Here is a 20497-nt window from a genome sequence, read left to right as displayed (position 1 = left end):
CATAACGAAGTACAATAAAAACGAAATTGGGAAATTTTCATTCTCGGTACATGGTGGTACAGAAGATCGCGAGGGCCTTAGACACGAGTGGCAGTTATACTTCTATTGTTGAAATTCATAACGAGACGCATTATAATCTGACAATAGGTGTTCGTGCGGGGCCCATCGGGGGTAGAGTATGCGTGCCGGGTTGATCAACTAATCCCGAAAATCGCCCAAGTTCTAATCGAGGCCCGGGAAGTAGGAGATCATCGAATACGTTTCGCATACGGAGGTGTTGAAATGCCTCCAATTCAGGGACATGGATTCAGTCCAGAACTTATAGTTGTCGATAAGATTCCCGACGGCATTGTGGGACGACCAGTTCGATTCCGCAGTGAGTGCCTCCGTAGCAAAGCAATGGACTACGCGTACCTGATTTCTTTCCTCTAACAAAAAAAAATTATCTACTACTACTACTACTACCAAAGTTTACGTCAAATGTTAACATTCTGTATACCTTTGTTCAATCTGAACACTGCATTGCCTACTAGGATAATACATACTAGGATAATAGGGTACATATAGTATTGTTTACTTGTTATATCGGCGCTTCCAGTCAACGGAAATGGCGCAGGCAGCGGCTCGCTTGAATTAATGGTAAATAATGGCACCGTTGGTTCGAAGGTAGAACGAATTCGAGATCAGTTCTACGAGGCATCATTCGTTCCTCATCAGGCGACACCCCACGAGGTAGTATCGTTTATATTTGAGTGTTTAAGCATAATAACATTTCACAACTATAACGAGTTCTGGGATTACAGAAAATTTACATCGATACTAGAAATACGGATTAAAATATCATATGTACACCACTGGATTCGTTGAGTCACGGACACACTGTAAATTTGCTCAAGATTAACTTAAAGGAATAATCATTTTGGAAAAAAACTATTTGTTTATTCCATAATTACGGCAAACGGGCTAAGAACAGCTGGCCGTAATCCTAAATCAACGTATGATTTTAGGTGGACATTAAATTTAATGGTATCCCCGTGCCGGGTTCGCCGTGGAACTGCAATGTAGCTGAATTTCTGCAGCAGGAACGGATACTCCTGGAAAAGGTTTAGCCCGCCATTTAATTTTGCTTTTAGTATATTTGTGCTTGTGAAATCTCTATCTGCGATATATAGCTTGGCTGAGCGCAATAAAGAGTTACAGTTTTGTAGTCGTGAACAAATCACCTTTCGTGTTTAACTTAATTTAACGTTATCTTGTTATGTCATTATAGCATCCTACTTCCAATTAAAAATCTAGCATTGAGGCACCTTTTCTTTTTATCTATACCTAGGCCGCTCGTGAGGCAGAAAAGACAGAGCAGCTGTTCTATCAACAAGGGGCCCGTCTCCTCGATCGGGCTGAACGTCAACAGCGCGAGGAGCGGGTTCAAGCGTTGCTCATCGATGGGCAGAGTATGCCCGACAGTGTTCCATGCCACAAACGACAAGTCCTACAAGTGCAGGTGCCACCAAACAGCAAGGACACGGACCTCAAGGTCACCTTGCTCAAGTCGAGTCAGTATTTCTCAGCCTTGTCATACCTGATTCGTGCCTGAATAACAATGTTAAAAACGAATTACATATTACTATCTGTATAACTTTACGTGAATTTTTTATCGGGCGACGGAGTAGTTTTACCTGAATCTGATAACTTTATGTTGAAACAACCTCGTTAAGTGAACGGTAATCATTGGAGCAATGTTCTGAAAGATCGTATTCGCTTAACGCTTAACAACATGTTGCTTTGACTTGCAGTGCCATAGTTACGCCTTATTCTGTTGCATACTCCATGATGTCGTACTTTTTTTGTTGCTTTTACAGTACCCAACGCGGTAGCCAATCCATACTCGGTGGTCCGAAAATCACCAACGGTACTTTTACTTGAATTTGCGTTGACGGATACAGGAACCTATTCTCTTGATGCTCATCTGCGCGGCGCCCGCGTCCAAGGCTGTCCATTATTGTTCAAAGCCTACGACGCCCAACGCATTCACTTCCTGGAAGTTGAAAAAAACGTCGAAATCAATGAAAGTGTTACTTTACATGGTAAGACGCTATTAAAATACCCATACATGTTATCATCGTCTCGTCCTGGGGGAGTTTTATTATCATAGCTAAAATCATCAAATATATTTCATATTGCAGTTGACGCAAGTAATGCCGGTGAGGGACAGTTAGAAATTAGCGTGAATCGTGGAGAAGTTGCTAACCAGGTCGAAGTTCTGTCGGCGGGAAAATGTCGCGTAACATTTACGCCTGACGGCCCTGGTGACTACGTAGTCGACATTAAGTAAGCACAGTAGATCAATCGAAAACAATTCTCATCATAGGATTTGATATAGTTCTTTTTCACTTCGATATGCAGATCAAAAAATAGCGGTCGTTGAAGGAATAATTTATAAAGGTCAAAGTTTGCTGGTTACAGTTAGAGTATGACGCCAATACGTCACATGAATGAACTCTGTGTGATCATAGCGCTGACCCATTGTTGTCGTTATACAGGTTCAATGGTGAATTAATTCCTGGATGCCCGCTCACCATTGTTGCTCACGCTCCTATAGTGTATTCAGTTGATCTAAAATCCGTAGAGGTGATTTGTGCTGATGAACCTGCCTGTTTTAATATCCCCCTGCCTTTAGGAAAACGGGAACTGTTGCGCGTCGGAATTATCGGTGAGTCCCCCTTCTGGGATTCTGGGCATTGACAATCTGCGAGTAGAGAGATATGAATACTGATATCTGTGGTGAAAACGTGAAAATAAGTACTTAGAGGTCACCTAATTTAAAGTGTACCACTCTTAGTATCTATGATGAGAAAAAGTTCCTAATTTTAATATCTAAGCGTCATAAATTTGATTGCGGGGGTTAAAAACTACTTAACATTGCGTTACTTTTGAAAATAAACGAGTTTACTCCTGTCCAAAAGGCATTCAAACGTTCACTGTTAGTGGTATTTACTGCTAAGGCTTTTTTCATAGAATGAATTTATATATATATATATATATAAGAATTAAGAATAAGAAGAAGAAAAAGTATATATGTATAAGAATTTTATAAAATAACACGTCATTTTATACGTTCGGCTGCCTTTCATATAATCTGAGACGAAGTATGATGTTCTAGATAAGCATGAAGTTGCCTTATCGGACCTTCGACAGGCACCCACATCTACTCTTATATATATATATATTCGAAAAGACAGCCTCATTAGCTGAGGGAGTATGTTGGACCTGCCTTGTAGGTTTACAATGAATCTAAACAATTTGTCGCGAGAAACGAAAAACAAACAAAATTTATCTAATATTATTACGTTAATAAGTTTCTATTATTAATCAAAACGAAAAAAAAAATTGAATGATATTGATTATGTGACTCGTTAGCATAAGTGCAGTAACGTTAACCATATGTGGTTCATTAGTAATTTTTGTACGGCTGTTTTGTCTGTTGTACTGCTCTAGATCCTAACCACCAGAGTATTCCCGTGAGTCTGAAGTCGTCAGAAGGGGACACAGTCATTGTCGAGTTCACGGCCAAACAGGTGAGGATATATTCAGATATTATAAGGTGGTGTTTTTTTGTTTCTCCTAGTTAAGTTTCGTCTGAGGAGTCGATTCATCGTATATTAGCCTCGGAAAACATCTTTTTCGCATAACTTAAAGGTATAGGCCTTATTTAATAGAACGTTAGCGCCTTTGTTGGATGTTCCTACAGGAGAAGTGTAACTTGAAGATTAATGGCGTTTTGTTTGTTTATAAGTGGCTTGCGCTATTTGCACGCGGACACTCATCCAAGGAAATTTAGCAATATGATTCTTGTTCAAAATACGAAAATCGTACGACGTTCCGCCTAGTTGGACCCTTCCGAAGATAGAGAAATATTTGTAGAAGTGATGCGGATTATGTAAATGACGTTGCCCCATGATTTTAGGTTGGTATACATGTAATTTCGGTCGACTACTCAGGATCTTCGGTGCAGGGATCACCGTGTAGTGTAAAATGTTTCGATCCGAGACTTGTCGCAGTGGAAGGCGTACAAAGTGTTAACAAGGGGGAAACAGTCCAGTTCATTGGTACGTTTGTGGTTCAATTACTATTTTGATGGATATACGAAACGTATCGCTGCATTCTAATTTTATACAATGAAAATTCGCTTAGTCCAATTTCTATAACGAATGATTCACTTCAGATGTATTTATATATGCGCTCTCTTAACTAAATATATCACATGTAGTAATATAGCATAGTACTTTAGAAATAACTGTAATCAAATTTCCATTTTAGTGGATGCCAGTTCATCTGGTGAAGGCAACCTTGAAATCACAGTTTCTTCGGGAAGCCAGAATGTATCAACCCAAGTGCAGCCGCTAGGAGGCGCTCGATTCGCCGTTTGCTTCGTTCCGCAAAGTGATGCTCTTCATTCGGTATCAATAGATTTTAACGGACGAGCCGTTCCAGGAAGTCCCTTTCCAGTAACGGTCAATGATGCCGCACAACAACCTGCAGTTCATCCAGCGCAACCAGGACCCGTCTGTGCACCGGTTAATACACCAACCGCACTTTTGCTCAAGGTTGGAATTGTTACGTTCTGTTTCCTTGTGTAAATAATCTGACTATTGGCGTTTCTCAGCTAACGTATGTTTTATAATGCATGAAACAACACACAACAAATAACAATTAGTGCCAATAATAAACATAGTAAATATAATATATTATTTAATCATATTATTAATGTGTACTGTCTGTGTCCATTTTGTTATCCAGGGGACAGTTCATAGCCAGCACCTGTACGCGCGTGTAACCAACCCCGAACGAAGTGTGGTACCTTTTACTCTGAAAGATCGTGGCGGAGATACCTTCGCAGTAGAATTCACTCCAGCAGCCGTCGGTGAATACCGTATGGAAGTACGCTATCAAGATAAGCCTATTCCCGGCAGCCCTTTCGTCTGCAAGGTACCTACAGCTTTCTGTACCATTACGAAACGTACCACTAATATTTCAAGTTGTAAGCATTTTATTCGCTATTATTATATAAGGACTAGGTGTTGAGAAAGATCGCACTTATACAGGTTTTAGCGCTTTGCATTCGCCGCAAAACGTTAATGAGTATATCGTCATTAGAATTTGTACAGTGAAGAATATCATGCGCGAGTCCGAAGAGAAAATAAGAACCCCGACGCAATCACCCAGGGAAAACTCTGTGTTGAAGCGCGTTGGGTGGCCATTTAAGTTCAAAGCGCTCCTAAAACACATCGGGTAGCCAGCCTGTGTGACGAGTTCATGGACTTCCTTATCGTGGCGTCGCCGCTTGACTTCACGGCCCCTGCGAAGCATGCACGCGACTCCTGGATGCATCTTAGGAGAGCTAAAGCCGAATCGTCGCCAGAATTGGCCAGCTTGCGTAATAAGTTTAAGTTCAGTGCTCGTTGAAGTGTGCAAACTTGCTTCCAAAGGAAAGGCCTCAGCGCAAAAAGTAGCCAGTTCGGTGCATCTGCGTGGCACGCTACAAAATATCGAATATGGCTGCTGATGGTAGGTTTCCAGGTCGTTGATATCAAAAAATCGGACAAGCAAACTCTCGCCTGCACGAGATCACCTTTAAATATAACGCAGAAGATGTTTTTAGATAGGTGTATAGGATACGTCGACGCGCTCCTGTGTTGAGTTGAATACCGCTCTGTTAAAAACTGCGCGAACTCAGGTTAAATCCGCAATCATGCTCTGTTTCTCCAGAAAGACGAATGGAAGTGCAGGCATTAGAAAGCTATGCACCAGCTTCTAATATTTCCATGTCGATCTCAGCCTGCGCGATCAGGTCAGGAAGGTAGCGGTTTAGTGTGTAGGTCGCAGAGGGTTGAAGCTCAGGGCTAACCATGTGTTCGGACACCCACTGCGGTTCAACATACTGGCAGTTAATGAGACTATTGGTTACTGAATACTTATACGCCCAAAGCTCAACGGAGGTAGTGTCAGAAAACAAAAAAAATTAACCTAGAAAAACCGCGGTGTTCTGACAAAGTACGAAAATATTGTGTAGGTTTATCTACAACCTTGCAACAGCAAATCTGGGTCGGCTCTCAAGCTGGTGTCATCGTAGGCTTAAAGGGTTGACATTTCTTGAAAAAAAAGCTAGCTGCGAGCGTGGATTGTTCTACATTGTATACTGGGACATATACGTGTGTAGCGTAGCTGCGGGACGACACGTACCGCGTAATTAGGTTAGGTCGTAGATATTTTAGTCGGTGTTAGTATACAAGGACAAGCTATAGAGCGAATAAATGGCATTTCTCCGACTACTAGTGCGTTCTCCTTAGAGTACACGTGTGTAGGTATCATATTCACGCTATGCATCCAACTGTTTGCATTAGGCTTATCGGAGATCTTTTTGAACTTGAAATCATTTCATTGTAGGTGTACGACATTGGCCAAATCCGAGTGACGGAAGTTCCGCATCCCGCGCTTGTGGGTACTTCGGCAGCCTTCCTCGTCGAGACGGCTGGCGCAGGTCCGGGAAATCTGGAGGTGATGGTTAATCAGGGAAGAGTGCCCACAACACCTCAGGCAAAAGCACCTACTTTATACTCGATCCATTTTACACCTACAGAAGCCGAGGATCATGTCATCGATGTGCGCTTCAATGGTCACCATGTGCCCGGAAGCCCATTCACTTGTCCCGTTCTTGACCTATCCAAGTTGAAGTTGGTTGGAGACCCTATCGAACGAGTGCCCGTACATCGACCTTGCAGAATGTTGCTGTCAGCAGGTGGACAAAGCCTCATCAATCTTCAAGCGGTCGTCGTTGGACCCAATAACGATAAAGTATGAGAAAGTTCTTGTTGTTGCTATTGGTGAATTTTCTATCCAACTACGTCTACCCATTTCGACTATCTCTAAGGACGAACAGTTACGGCGAGGTTCAGTGTGACGCATTCATTATACCTTCTAAATCAGGTACCCCTGCACCAGTCCGTGGAAGGCGATTCGTACGCTGTGGAATTTACCCCTGATCAGGTTGGAGACTACTCGGTCGATCTGCGGTTGAATTCCGGCCCTTTGCTGACCGTTCCACTCGGAGTAAAAGTCTACGACGCCAGCAAAGTAAAGGTACGATTACGGCCAGACAGGAGATAGATAGCAAATCAGATGCTCTCTTCGTAAATGATGAAGCAACTGAACAATCTTTAAGTCAACTGCTAATGGAGAGTGCCAACATGAATCAGGTAACGGATATTTCCGACGGGTTATGCGGCTCACCAGTCTACTTCAGCATTGATGCTTCAGCTGCTGGTGCTGGCAACCTGGAAATTATTGTTGCTAACGCAGGGGGCCGAAACGTTCCTAACTACGTACAAAGCGAGGGAAACGCTCGATTTAGGGTAAACTTTAAACCAACGTGAGTACACTTTGCACAGATCATCCCGTGTGCGATTTAAGTGTCTAGAATTCAAATAGCTAATGTAATCACCCGATGCTCTTCCGTGATTCAGCGAAGATTAATAAGAAATGAGCACACTGTTATCAGACAGATTATCCATTTGTTACTAACTGATAAGAACTGCGTTTTGGTCCAACAGTGAGTCGCAGGTTCATCAAATTAGCATCAAATTTAACTCGATTCCTGTGCCTGGAAGTCCATTTACCATACACGTGACCGATGCGGATCCAAAGGAAAGCTGCGATAAAGCACACGGATCGCAAAATGCTGTGACCTCTGGCGAGCGCGAACCTATCAACGTTTCTGAAGATTTTAAAGATATAGTTGAGTTGGACAAGGACGCGGTGGACACAAAGCAAATGTCGACGAGCCCTAAAAGCCTGGTCAACAGCGAGGCGTTGAAGTCTGTCGCCATTAATACACCAGTAACCTTTGCTGTACACACAAAAAGTTTCTCCCCCAAAAATTGCAACGTGCGACTTCAAGGTACATCCTACAACACCTCATAGAACAGATATCAAATAGACTACTCAACAATAGTCATAACGGTGAAAAACTAATGTTTTAAATATGTCATTTGGGACGGCTCAACAGATAGATTTGTGTCAATTCTGACTTTAATGTGTATTTTTTGCCAGTAGCACCCGATGGCACCGACACGTCAGCGAACATTGCCAACACTGCATCCGGGTTCGATGCAACCTTCACGCCTAGACGAATAGGACCTAATCAGGTCTTTGTGTATATTGATGGGTCACAGGTATATGACACGCTCGCATTTAATAAATGCTACTATCAGTATGAAATTTTGAAAAAATATGCCTATCTCTGTATGATTTGCAGTAGGAATCCTCATAGAAGGTGGAATACAAGAACACCTGTCGTGATCGAGTTCGTGACTCGGTTTTCCGTAATCACTTATCCCAAATTATAGATACATCACTCACCTTGACATCGTTAGTCACATAGGGAATCTATGTTCCAAGCAAATAGCTGACTAAATATTTTGAAAAAAGCCATCTTACGCTCAAAACACTATGTCGACCATATAGGTGTCCGGCAGCCCTTTCACGTGCAACGTCTTCGACGTGCAACGCATACGAGTAACGGGACTTCACCGAGGCTATGTAGGCAGGGCGCTCACCTTTAGCGTAGACGCTTCACAGGCCGGCGAAGGAACCTTAGAACTGGTATGATTTATCGTTGAATTATCAGGTCACCTTATCTAGATTATCATGTAGTTTAGATACAATTTGAATAATTAAAAGCTCGGAAGCTTTGTAGTGGAATCATAACTGACACATCCCCGCCCATCGTTCTTTTAAGTTCAGCAATGTTCTGAATGCATTTTAACGTGAACAAAGTTTTAGGTAAAGTTAATAAAGCTGATTAATATAGGGCGGCTCAATAGAGGTAAAACGGAGATCTTTCTATCATGGGTCAAAGATTGCGTCGTAAAAACAGAATAAAATAGTATCGCAACAAACTATTTTCTAAAAACTGTATACTATACTATATATCCAAGACGCTGAAAAAGGCGTATTTCATTTCGAAGAGAGTTTGTGTACTTTCATTAAATTCAGGTGGTAAGTACAAAGCGAGGTTCAGTGCGAGCGGAGGTTTCGATGCAGGCTCGTGGAGTATATGATGTCACGTTTACCCCGTCCGATGCTGCCGAACATTACGTGAACGTTACATTCAACGACCTCGAGATCCCTGGGAATCCTTTCCGCATAGAGGTGAAATAGAGGTTTTTTATAGTAGTTTAGTATTTTAGCACGGGCGGCGTTTCGCCTTTTTCAACCAATAGCTTCATATTAAGATAACAGCAGCTGCAATCTATTACGACTATATAATATGTGATATATTATATATATATAATATATCACATATAATATATATATATATATATATATAATATAAGCTTGAACTATGGGGCTGATTGGCTAACATATTGTGATAATTACAGCTGTAATTTTTTTTGCTAAAGCAAGTCATGTTCCTCTTCTTAGATCTGGTATCTAAGCTTCTAATTAAACGCTCGCTATACGCCTTCATCAAACAATGGAAGTATGTCATATACATATGTGTGCTTCAGACGAGTATCACCCCCTACATCTTTTCAGGTTCTCGACGAAAAGGCGCTTGCCTCGCAAAGAATTGGCAAGCCAACACTGAAAGGCTCAGCAGCTCAACGAGGTTTGTGTAGTGCCAAAAACATTTTCGATATTGTGGATGCGGATCAAGCTGTAAGCATCAGAGTGAGCAAAGGATCTACCGAAGCTCAATGCGTAGTCACGAAGATTGCTGAGCGCGTTTACAGGTACATGCAGCGGTGCTTGAACGTACGAATCAGCAAGTCCTTAAAATCAAATGTCTATATTAATGACATCAGCTAACATTTTTTTGGCATATTGTTTAATTGAATATTGCCTTATTTTCGACATGTCCTTAGAGCCGAATATCTACCTCGAGAGGTTGGCAGTCACCTTCTTGAGGTGCTTCTCGGGGGACGTGTGGCAACCACTCATAACGTGCAGGTGATTGACCCCGGTCGTGTACGGGCCATGGACATCGAGGACGCTATTGTGAATCGTCCAGTCGCGTTTCGTGGTACGTGATCCGAAACGTGTACAAATGTTACCACGTTTTTTTGATAGTTGGCAGAAAAGTACTTAAACGATGTAACAGTTATGAATAGTTGTACATGCTGTGACTGTAGATTTCAAGACGTTTGGGCCAAAATTCTCGATGAAGTGGTTGAAATGGTTGGATCTTTTTTTCATTTTGTAATTTCCATAGAGGTAGATGTAATTTTATGGTAATTTTCTGCTGTCGTCGCAGTTGATACAACTAAGGCTGGCCAGGGTACCTTAGAGGTGGCCGTATCGAATGGCGGCGCCAAGGTTCCCTTGCAAGTAGACGAAATTGCCGTTGGCTTATATAAGGTGACGTATGTTCCTAAGAGCGCAAGTCCGCACAAGATCGAAATCCGGTATAATGGACATGCCGTCTTAGGATTTCCGCGTGTTATTCAGGTTTGTCATTGAACATATTTTACCACATATATCTCGACTGCACTCCGCGTAAACCTGGTATTTTATCAATTCGATATCTTGGTGAGCATTTCTATTTACGAATTTTTCACCCATAACTTTACGAATCGCTCGTTTATGAAGGTTCGTGATCCTTCCCACACGATGATTGCGCATGGACTAGGATTGAAAAGCGCTCAAGTGGGCCGAGCTGCGCGCTTCAACATTGAGACTGGCAGCCAAGGAGATGCAAAAGATTTTGACATCGTTGTCTCTTGCGCTGGCTCACCGCTGCCTGTCAGATGCTTTGTACAGAAAGATAGAAGTCTTCTTGTCGAATGGTGCGCACGATTTCGTTTTTCATTCCAATTATAAACAAAATGTAAACAGAACCGGAAAAAGAGAAGGTAGATATTTTGTAATCGAAACTACTCACAGCAATTACGCTATTTACGACTATTTAATAACGTAAAGCCAGTAGTATAATATAGCGGAGAAGATGCGATACTCGATTTTTCAGCAAGCATCTTCTTTAGTTTGACGTTAACGTTTGTGATTTATAAACACTGTAGGTCCCCTGTCGAGATAGGACCTCATCGGATTGAGGTATTCTACCGCAGTGATTCTGTTCAAGGCTCACCGTTTAAATGTGAAGCTTTCGATGCCACGAGAGTCCGGCTCGAGCACGATACTGTGGATGTTCCTAAAAGAAATAACGTTTGCAATGTTAATCAGCGTGTGCGATTCAAGCGTAAGTCTCTTCAAGCGCTGCAAGAAATCTTCATATGCCAGTAACGCTGTGCAGATCAATCTAGAAATATATCCCAAGCCACCAGATTCCTAGGAATAATACTACAATAAGATATACACGCCGTAAAGAACCAAGTGTACATCGAATAATATTATACAGTAGTCTAACGCGCAAAAGCCAGAAAGTATTTATATTATAGTAGCTTTCTATAAACGCATCTATTAATTAACCTCGCAGTTAATCGACGTGACGCGGGATACGCTGAACTGGACGTTACAGCGACGAGTCCTTTGGGCAAAAATCTTCCGATCGAAGTCCGCCCAGCGGATGATGGTGAACTCATTGAGCTCACTCCAGCGGTTGCAGGTATGCATATGACGCTAGTAGGCACTTTTCTGCCAAAGCACTAAATAGAGCATCAGTTACTGAAGTATGTATGTTTGGCAGAGTTCGCTGCTAGCATGGATCGAGGCTCAGTCGTAATAGTTGCAACTGTTATTAAATCTCTGTTGTTGAAAGGATAATTTTCGTGTAGATAATCCTGAGAACTGTATCGCATGCGTAATTCGCCATTGAATAGTTTGATTCAACGAAAAGCAACAACAACAACGATATTTAAGTAGGTATTTCGTTTCCAGGGAAGTATCGCATCGCTATAACCTACGGGGGTGTTCCAGTTCCTGGATCACCAATTACCTTCATAGCCCATCCGGATTCATCGCCCGCGCTTCATCAACACATAAACGTATCTGGTCCGGGCTTGGTCGAGGCTCTTAAAGGTATCATGACCTCGTTCAGGGTTGAATGCGATGCGAAAGAAGGGCTTTCTGCAGGAAGTCCCGAGGTAAGCGTAAGAGGTCCAGGAGGTCAGGAAGCAGAGTATACGGTGGACCAAGAGGACGACGGCTCCTGGAGCGTATCGTACCTCCCCATTGAAGTGGGGCTATACACAATTCGTCTGTTGATGAACGGGGCAGATGTTGCTGGGTCACCGTATAGGGTTCGTGTCGGAGAGGGACAGCAGGTTAGCAGAATCAGGATTTCGTTCGAGTTGCCATATCGTATTGGAGTGCTGAATATAGAGTTATACTATCCTACATCGGTAAGAACTCATATCTCTCACTGTATTACGACGTCATATGAATCGCGCAAAGGTGGTTATTGATTGGCCTGTGTGCTTTTCACAGCTAAGACCTGTTGGCGGTTGGGAATCAGTGGTTGATTCTGAAGGGACGTTGTCAGGCGTGATTGGTAAAGAGCTGACTATGGCCTTTGAAGTACCTGCCTCAGATTCTGACCCCATTCCTGCACCAGGGAAGCTTAATGCTGAAGCCGAACTTCCAGATGGTCGAAGAGCTCCTGTACAGATCGAGAAAATGGGTTCCCGATGGATCTTGAAATACCTTCCAAAGGTAGCGCGACACTAATTTCATTCAGCTGTATTAAGGCTTTCGTGCCTCCTCTTGCTCAAATCAGGAGATAGTCCAACCCGTCATTAGTTTCTAGGCTATTTAATTTGGGGTAAATTGTTACCGCAGTTGTAACAAAGTGTATCGTTCTTGACTATATTACGATTGTAACTATTTAGGTGTCTGGAGAGCATCGCTTACATCTGGCGCACAATGCTCACCCACTTGCGCAATCACCACTTTGTATCCATGTGCATCGGAAGTCGTCCCGTGGAGCTGCCGACAATATTGCACCTGCAAACGTATCTAAGTCTCAAACGCCCGGGCTAGCGGCAATCAAATCCTTAACTACCACTAAAACCTCAACTTCTGCAATCAAAGCGTCGTCATCGAAGACCTCCTCACCTTATGCTTCAAACTCGACAGCTAACAAGCCTGCATCAAGCAATGGGGGTATGCCATTGGGGCGAGTTGTAGCCAGAGGCGACGGTCTGTTAGTATCTCGGGTCGGTGAAATGGCTGAGTTTTTTGTGGATGCATCAGCTTGCAGCGAGGGACAGCTAAGAGCCATGCTTATATCAGATAAAGGGGAATATCCTGTCGAGGTGAGCGTATTACGTCTCGCATATAAAATCGCTAATGGTTATCATGTTCTAATTGCTATCAGTATGTAACATCATTGTATCGAGATGTAATCAATATGGAAGAACGCCTAATTTCTAGACGCTAGAATCTTTAAAAGTGTATTGGATACGCATGTTCTTCAACGGATAATGTGCACTCTTGTTACTCGATGCTCAATTATCTAGGACCACTGACAATCATTCTGTTATTGCCAATTTTTTTAGGTGGTGCATACAGGTAGCCCAACGAATACTTTCCGATGCCAGTATCGAGCGCCACATCCAGGAGCTTACGAACTCACCGTTCTTTTTGACGAAAAACATGTACCTGGAAGTCCGTTCAGAGTGCGTGCTGGTCCTGTTTGTGACGCCCAACGAGTAGTATGCTCAGGAGAAGGACTAACTGGGGGCATTGTTGGTGAGTGGCAAAACTCGCTAATAAATCGCACCGAAATCCATTCGATTTGGAGGAAAATTTAAATGCCATGCTCGGATATGATAGATCATATGTGTATAAAATGAATATTGTTTAGCGTCCTCAGAGTAAACGTTGCTTTAGACTTGTTATAACCATTTTCCCTTAAAGGCAAGCCAATGAAGGCTTTCTTGGACACGCGTGCTGGTGGACCGGGCGAACTGAGCGCTCATTGTTTGGGTCCCTCAAAGATGGCACGATGCGAGCTCATTTCTCATGGCGACGGGACATTTGAATTGCTCGTAACGCCCCTCGAAAGTGGGAAGCACATGTTAAGCATTAAATATGGTGGGCAGCATGTTCCAGGTAAGTATCAAATGGAAGCGAAACAATCAACTCTAGCTAGTTAGCGTAATAGAAGCAAAGAAAGAATCTGAGGCGAGAACACATATGATCTAACAATCTGACATGTTCAGTGCCTCATAGACCTGCGTAATGGAAACATTGCTTCACGGCAGAAAACATTCAAGTTCATTGGAATCCTTTATGAATTGTCCCAGTGATCGCTGAGACGGTACCGAGATTGCTATCCGATAAGTTTTGTACCAGGCCCGTGTTCAAATCTGAACATCCGCGGTAAACATTTATTTTCGGAAATCTTTTTCTACAATAAGAAGGGACCTGAACGGTGAAGATGTGAGTCACAAATCTATTGACGTGCAGTCTTCTCAGTGTGGGTGAGCACGGAGGAACACGAAGACGAACGAGTAGCGTGAAGCCCACTAGAAGTTGATGCATGAATCTATGAGCTTACTAGAAACAAACTTAGAAGCCTGACAAAAAAGGGAGAGACGTCTCCTAAATGAGAAAAAACGCCTTTATCACGCAATAATGTCGGAAGAAATAAGTGTAGGATGCGTGGGTGGGTGACTGAGGATCAGTTAGTCCTTTGTTTAGACCTTTTGTCGCCATAATCTCACGAGGGCAAATAAGCATGATGACGGAAGATTGCGGTCACCGTAAAGAGGCTTTTAATGGATATCATTAATCATGCATATTCCACTATATATTAGATTGTTACAAAGAGCCCGAGAGACTTTGAGATTTAACAGCCTTTGAACCATACGCCACTACCAGATGAAAATTCTGCTAATAAATACATTTCAACAAACTTGTGAGCGAAAATCGGTTGAGTTCTTAAACTAAATTAATAAGGAAGAACATTTCGTCACGAAAATCAACGTTTAGTGGTCAAATTTTTGCCCCTATGGTGCAAACATTCATCGAAGATTGATGTTAATGAGCAGTGTTTGAAGTGTTGAGGGTCAACGAAAAGGTGACCAGACGCAAAAACCTGAATGACAAAAACACAATGCCGCAAATGAGGAGGCTTTTCATCCAAGCAGAAATTGGGGTCTAAAGGCTAAAATTGGCTTTTTGCAATTAACGTTACAGAACTATAACACAAATACTGAGAATGCGAAAATTGACCAAATGGATTTCTTATGGGTTGACTCGAGGCCAATTGGAAATGCGTGTGGTATATTTCACGTGCAATTCGCGGAACTTTCATCGCCAACGGTCGGCATAACTGGGGCATTGTGTAATTCCTACCGCCAGCCGGAGAGGGTCTAGACGACAGAATGGCGTTGCCCTGGCAGTGTCGATAATAACATTTGCAGTAGATATCAGGCGCATCAACTACTATGTCTAAAGTAAAACAGTGAATGCTACCTGCTATCTCGAGTTTCTCAAAAGACTATTATCATCGATCGAGAAGTTATATGTGGAGAAATTACCAATGAGACTGTGGAAGGTCGGTATGTAACTGTTCAAAGGTTGCCAGAGCATTAGGACAGGAACAAAAGAAATAAAACAGAGTATGAATAACATATATTATTATCATCATTCTAACTTAATGAGTTAAAAAGTAAGTTAAAAAAAAGTCCACCGGACTCGCTTATAACATATATATATATATATATATATATAGACCTTTTCTTTATCTTTCTTCCTCATTTGCCCTCGTGGCCTGTACTAATCAAAACACCCTTGCAAACAATGAATAATGAATTCCCAATGAATCGTTAGTAGTGTAACCTGCGCATTGAGATGTTGGAAACACTCCGCTATCAGGCGGTATATCATAAGGGGGCGAGATGGTTGCCAAAACGACACATGTCGAAGCAACAAGCCCAGTATTTCGCAGTTTCACTAGGGATCGGTTCACCTTTTGGTCGCAGCACAAATCGCTCGAGCGTGGCCGGCCCAAAAAAGCTTTGGGTTACTGATACTTGACTACCGTATTTTAAACGTGTTTTGGGAGTCAAGAGTCATTTGTATTACCGATAGGAAGCCCACCTCCTGCCTCTCTAATAAAAGCTAACAAATGTAGCATGTAGTGATATCGACGGCGGGAGCTTATCTTTTTTAAGGCCACGGTGCTAGATGCTCAAGCGAAAGAACCGGTAATCTCGTTCAGGCCTAAATAACATAGGCCGTGACGCCGGTCAAAAGACCTAACGGCTAGTCCATTGCATTAAGTGCAACCCAAGATGGAGAAATTAACGTTGGGACGAATGAGTTGATATCTGTCGCAGAAAAAAGGAGTAGAAAAGGGTTCGTTAGTATATTTATATATTTATTCATCTCATGAAATGCCTCATGAAAGCTCAAAGCATAGAGGATATTTATGTCGGAAAATGAGGCTTGTAAAGGAAGCATTTCGGTGCGAAATCATATCTGCCATTTATAGTAAAGGTTATAAGTATAGGAAGAACATTTAGCCTCACAGCTTGAGGAAAGAATTATCGAGTAAGAGAACGAAGTACGCTTAATTGCAAAATCTCATAGCTCTAAAAACAAAATCTGTTTTCTCATAACCTTGATTGGATGTGCTTTTTCTAATCGTTTTGGGATCACCCAAAGGTTCTCCGTTTACGATTCGCGTGGCAGGAGCACCAGATGCGTCTCGAGTTCGGGTTTACGGCCCAGGTATCGAAGCAGGTGTACTGGCGCTTTATCAGAGCAGATTCGTCTGTGACACTCGCGGGGCTGGCGCCGGACAGCTTACGGTGCGAGTACGTGGGCCCAAAGGTTGGTCGATCTGTTTAGTTTGTCTCGCCGGGTTATAATGGTTTTCTGTTTCGGTACTTTTCAAAATAGTGGCAAAATCACTCTACAAGTGATTGAAGCTTGTGACTAGCTGCCATCTGGATCGTTTGACATTTCATGCATGAAAATTTAGATTACAAAAAAAGTTGATTCCGTTTTCGCTATTAGGAGCATTCCGCGTAGAAATGGCCCGTGAGAGCACCAAGGATAGGACAATACTATGCAAATACGATCCGACAGAGCCCGGAGACTATCGCATCGAGGTCAGTTGGAATGGGTTCCTTTGTATAAACTACGGGTAACGTATCGTATCAAAGTCCAAAACATCACAAATTTGGGCTTTACATTCTGCCAACGTTCAATCATATTGTAAGTCATTAGGTCTTTATAAACTGCTACCAGAAGATATTGGAAAAGCTTCAATAGCAGGTTTCAAAGTTTTTATGGTTTGTACTTAATTTACACGAGGTGGAGTATGTTGGCCTGTATGCAACATTGCCGACTAGCGCAATTATTAGAACATGATTTTGTAAAGCACATGACACTTTTTTCGTTAATGAGTAATCGTTAAACAATTGCAGGTAAAATGGTCTGGAATCCATGTTCCAGGCAGCCCGTTCATCGTATTGATATTCGATACACAGGACGAACTCAACAGGCATCTGCAGGTCGGTACTGAGTGTGCTTCATGATTATATACAGGTATCTCATTATCTACCTTGAACATTATAAAACGACTTTGATCGGTCATATTGGGCAAGGACTCAAGTCGCTCCCAGTATGGCAGATCAATCCGCGCGACACATTGCTTTTTCTGTCCCTTACCACCTGTCCGTAGGCGCTATGGCCAGAGGTCAGATTGGGTCAGGAGGTATCGGGGGCGCTCCCGCGCTATCCTCTCAAGCCGATAGCGTTTGGGGAGGCTCGGCAAACCGACCGCAGTGGTAGTCGCCCGCTAATAACCACTGTGGACAATTAAACAATGGACAAACCCACAACGACAGAGGATCTATATGAAATCTACCTATAATTAATCGATAATAAAATCTTATAGTGTAGTGGAATAATCCGGTAATCCTCCGCATCCGCACGCGAAGAGATAGTTTGGAATAATCACGAGATATTCCAACGGTGCTTTGATCTTTGAAGTTAAGCCTTGGATACGATAATAGCAGAAACATTTTATCGCGGAACTTCAGACAGCTTCAACCATGTTAGCTGGACGAATCTTATCGCACGCAGCCTATAGTCCCGGAATGGAACAATGTAAGAAGGCTGCAAACGAGAATCTATTGTAAAACTTGCGCTTTCTCATCATGATGACGTGAGGGAACTGCAGCTATTGCCTAGTATCATAGTTAACTAGTTTTAGCGTCCCAGAAAATAGCGTCCAGTTTTCTGTGCTGATAAGTGGATGCGCCGATCGATACAGAATGCCTCTGACTTCTAGATGACGGCTCTTGTACTCAGCTGTGTTTTGCCTACACGAGAAGTGGCTAAGAAAAATTACTTCTGATTAGCGTACGTCAACACACTGGGTGACTCAATGTGTTTTCCCCTGCCGATTATAAGGGGAGGCCTTTTACCTATAAGTTACGTATTTATAGGATTTTAGGCTTGTAATATTACCCATGTGTGTGAACGTGTAACAATATAATAAGGACAGATGCACCTTGTCGTCATGAAGCCTATCGTTATTCATGCATTTTGAAAATTCCGCTTTTAATAGCAGCTATCTATCCGCTGCAGCGAAGTGCGCCCTGTTTCTAACGATGTTAATTATGATAACTATAATTGCAAGAAAAATCATTTCCCCAACTAAGTTGCCAAATGTTACGCTAAGCACAACTAACATCGGTTATACGTTATCCTGATAAGATTATATATACATATATATATATACGCACGGTAACGTAAAGATAATGGCTTCGTGTACGCTTGACTTTAAACGCGTACCATATAGCACCTGTGTGCAAAATCATCATTTTTGGAGGCCTTACGAGTCATCATCCTTATATGCCGCTACCCTGCCACTTGGATTAACCGATTTTAATAGTATCGAGCATCTGCTATGCTGCGACTATTAAAAAAGCAAACTGAAACGTTTTCTGTTGGCTTTTCCGATTTTTTTTTAGAGTTGTTGATTTTTTAAAAAGACGGTGTTAATAGCGATAGGTAGAGAGAGGCGCTTATTGTGCCTTGTAAGGCACTTGCAGCTAGTACCTGGGCTGAGCTGTATATCATTTGTTCAGCGTTAAGCTACCTTCGTTTATCGACGACATTTAAAATGTTTTAGAAATGTACTTGTTATTAAATCAATGTGGTCAATTGAGCCAAGTAGAATTCACTACTTTATTGCTTTACTATATGAATGTGTCCCAGCCGAGAGGCCAATATCCAACAACAACTATATAAAATAATAACAAAATGTTTATTAAGATTAGATTATAATAAAAACGCAACAATCAAGACCCTATAAAATATTGTCATCATTAAAATTTACAATGCGTAATAGGTGTTAGTGTTATACAATCATATAAACGTTAAAAACCATTTCTATAATATCTGTTTCGTCTCGTTTTGACCAAATATATCTTGTATTGGCTTAATAAAACAATGTATAAAAAATGGGCTTTTCTCTTGATCCTTTTGTCAAGACGAGTACGCATGTGGTCACACTCAAACAAGGCACTTGTATTCCCATTAGAACCCCTCATTTCTATATTGGTTTAATAGAAAAAATAAACCCTTAGAATAGATCACTGTTTTAACCGTCTGATACCTAAGCATGTCCCTAAGCTTGAGGCAGCCAAATCTGATTCTACCTGTTCGGCCCATATAGTAGCGGATTAGATAGAGCTGGATCGCAAAATATTTCACAAGAAATTTTGCAGGGCCAACCTTATGGACCAAAAAACTCAGTTTTAACATAATAAGAAAAGCTTTATATAAATAATGAAACTATGGAGAAAAGATTATCCATCCTATACCTTTCAAGTCAGTAAATATATATACATATGTGCCATAAACCTCGGTTTTACGGTTAAACTAACATTTACAACTAACGTTTAAATAATAAAAGAAATACGATTTTACATAATCTAAATATAAAGCGAAGACAAAATGACCTTTAATGCATATTGAATCAAAAATCTTTCAATTTTAAATAAATATAAATAAATTTTAAATAAATAAATTAAGTTGTTCGAGTGTTGCACAATAGGCACAAAAAAACATGTCCAAATTCGATCATCTTCTGCGGCATAGTGTTTACTTCAGCAGACAAAAGTCAGCCGACCTGCTTAATTTTTGAAGCGACCTTTAGTTAGTAAAAATAATCAAACGAAGTTATGAATTAAACGGCAATGGAAACAATTTTGGTAGAGACCATTATCAGAGGGTATTTCAGATCAAGAATAGATTAACTCTCAAAGTAAACTAACGGTGTTTCTAAAGTATTGTTAATACCGAAAAACTGAATGACTCGTACCGTACAGTGAATTTTCTGAGGTATCCTAATAGAAGAAGGTAACCCTAATAGATCTACAAGGACAACTACAACGGGGTAACGGCGGTGGTGGAATGAATTAATAGAATGAATTGATAAATCGAGTTTTGGTCCGGCACTTGGATTTAAATTGAGCTCGTCTCGTATTCAAAAAAGGATGGAGCAGTATTGAAT

At 41.7% G+C, this 20497-nt stretch overlaps 1 protein-coding gene across 1 annotated transcript in view; it reads left to right on the top strand.

Moving 5' to 3' along the window:
• LOC111272311 (filamin-C) overlaps window positions 1-19296 on the top strand; it is a 35287-nt gene extending 15991 nt beyond the window's left edge. The window contains exons 16-48 of the mRNA XM_086973232.1: window positions 148-376; window positions 599-732; window positions 1008-1103; window positions 1331-1553; window positions 1860-2084; window positions 2184-2328; window positions 2541-2710; window positions 3496-3575; window positions 3965-4106; window positions 4318-4604; window positions 4798-4986; window positions 6445-6852; window positions 6985-7137; window positions 7254-7426; window positions 7608-7954; window positions 8110-8228; window positions 8521-8658; window positions 9052-9207; window positions 9595-9791; window positions 9924-10081; window positions 10313-10506; window positions 10648-10844; window positions 11076-11254; window positions 11492-11620; window positions 11893-12278; window positions 12442-12666; window positions 12843-13268; window positions 13512-13704; window positions 13873-14067; window positions 16630-16797; window positions 16984-17078; window positions 17397-17483; window positions 17654-19296. Of these exons, the coding sequence (XP_086829358.1) occupies window positions 148-376; window positions 599-732; window positions 1008-1103; window positions 1331-1553; window positions 1860-2084; window positions 2184-2328; window positions 2541-2710; window positions 3496-3575; window positions 3965-4106; window positions 4318-4604; window positions 4798-4986; window positions 6445-6852; window positions 6985-7137; window positions 7254-7426; window positions 7608-7954; window positions 8110-8228; window positions 8521-8658; window positions 9052-9207; window positions 9595-9791; window positions 9924-10081; window positions 10313-10506; window positions 10648-10844; window positions 11076-11254; window positions 11492-11620; window positions 11893-12278; window positions 12442-12666; window positions 12843-13268; window positions 13512-13704; window positions 13873-14067; window positions 16630-16797; window positions 16984-17078; window positions 17397-17483; window positions 17654-17794 (6384 nt within the window). The 3' untranslated portion in view covers window positions 17795-19296. The remainder of the gene's footprint in view (window positions 1-147; window positions 377-598; window positions 733-1007; window positions 1104-1330; window positions 1554-1859; window positions 2085-2183; window positions 2329-2540; window positions 2711-3495; window positions 3576-3964; window positions 4107-4317; window positions 4605-4797; window positions 4987-6444; window positions 6853-6984; window positions 7138-7253; window positions 7427-7607; window positions 7955-8109; window positions 8229-8520; window positions 8659-9051; window positions 9208-9594; window positions 9792-9923; window positions 10082-10312; window positions 10507-10647; window positions 10845-11075; window positions 11255-11491; window positions 11621-11892; window positions 12279-12441; window positions 12667-12842; window positions 13269-13511; window positions 13705-13872; window positions 14068-16629; window positions 16798-16983; window positions 17079-17396; window positions 17484-17653) is intronic.
• The last annotated feature ends 1201 nt before the right edge of the window (window positions 19297-20497 follow it).

Source organism: Varroa jacobsoni, unplaced genomic scaffold (assembly GCF_002532875.2).
Source record: "Varroa jacobsoni isolate VJ856 unplaced genomic scaffold, vjacob_1.0 contig01962, whole genome shotgun sequence".
NCBI lineage: Eukaryota > Metazoa > Arthropoda > Arachnida > Mesostigmata > Varroidae > Varroa > Varroa jacobsoni.
The sequence above is the reverse complement of the archived record's forward strand: the minus strand, read 5'-3'. Positions and strand labels throughout refer to the sequence as shown.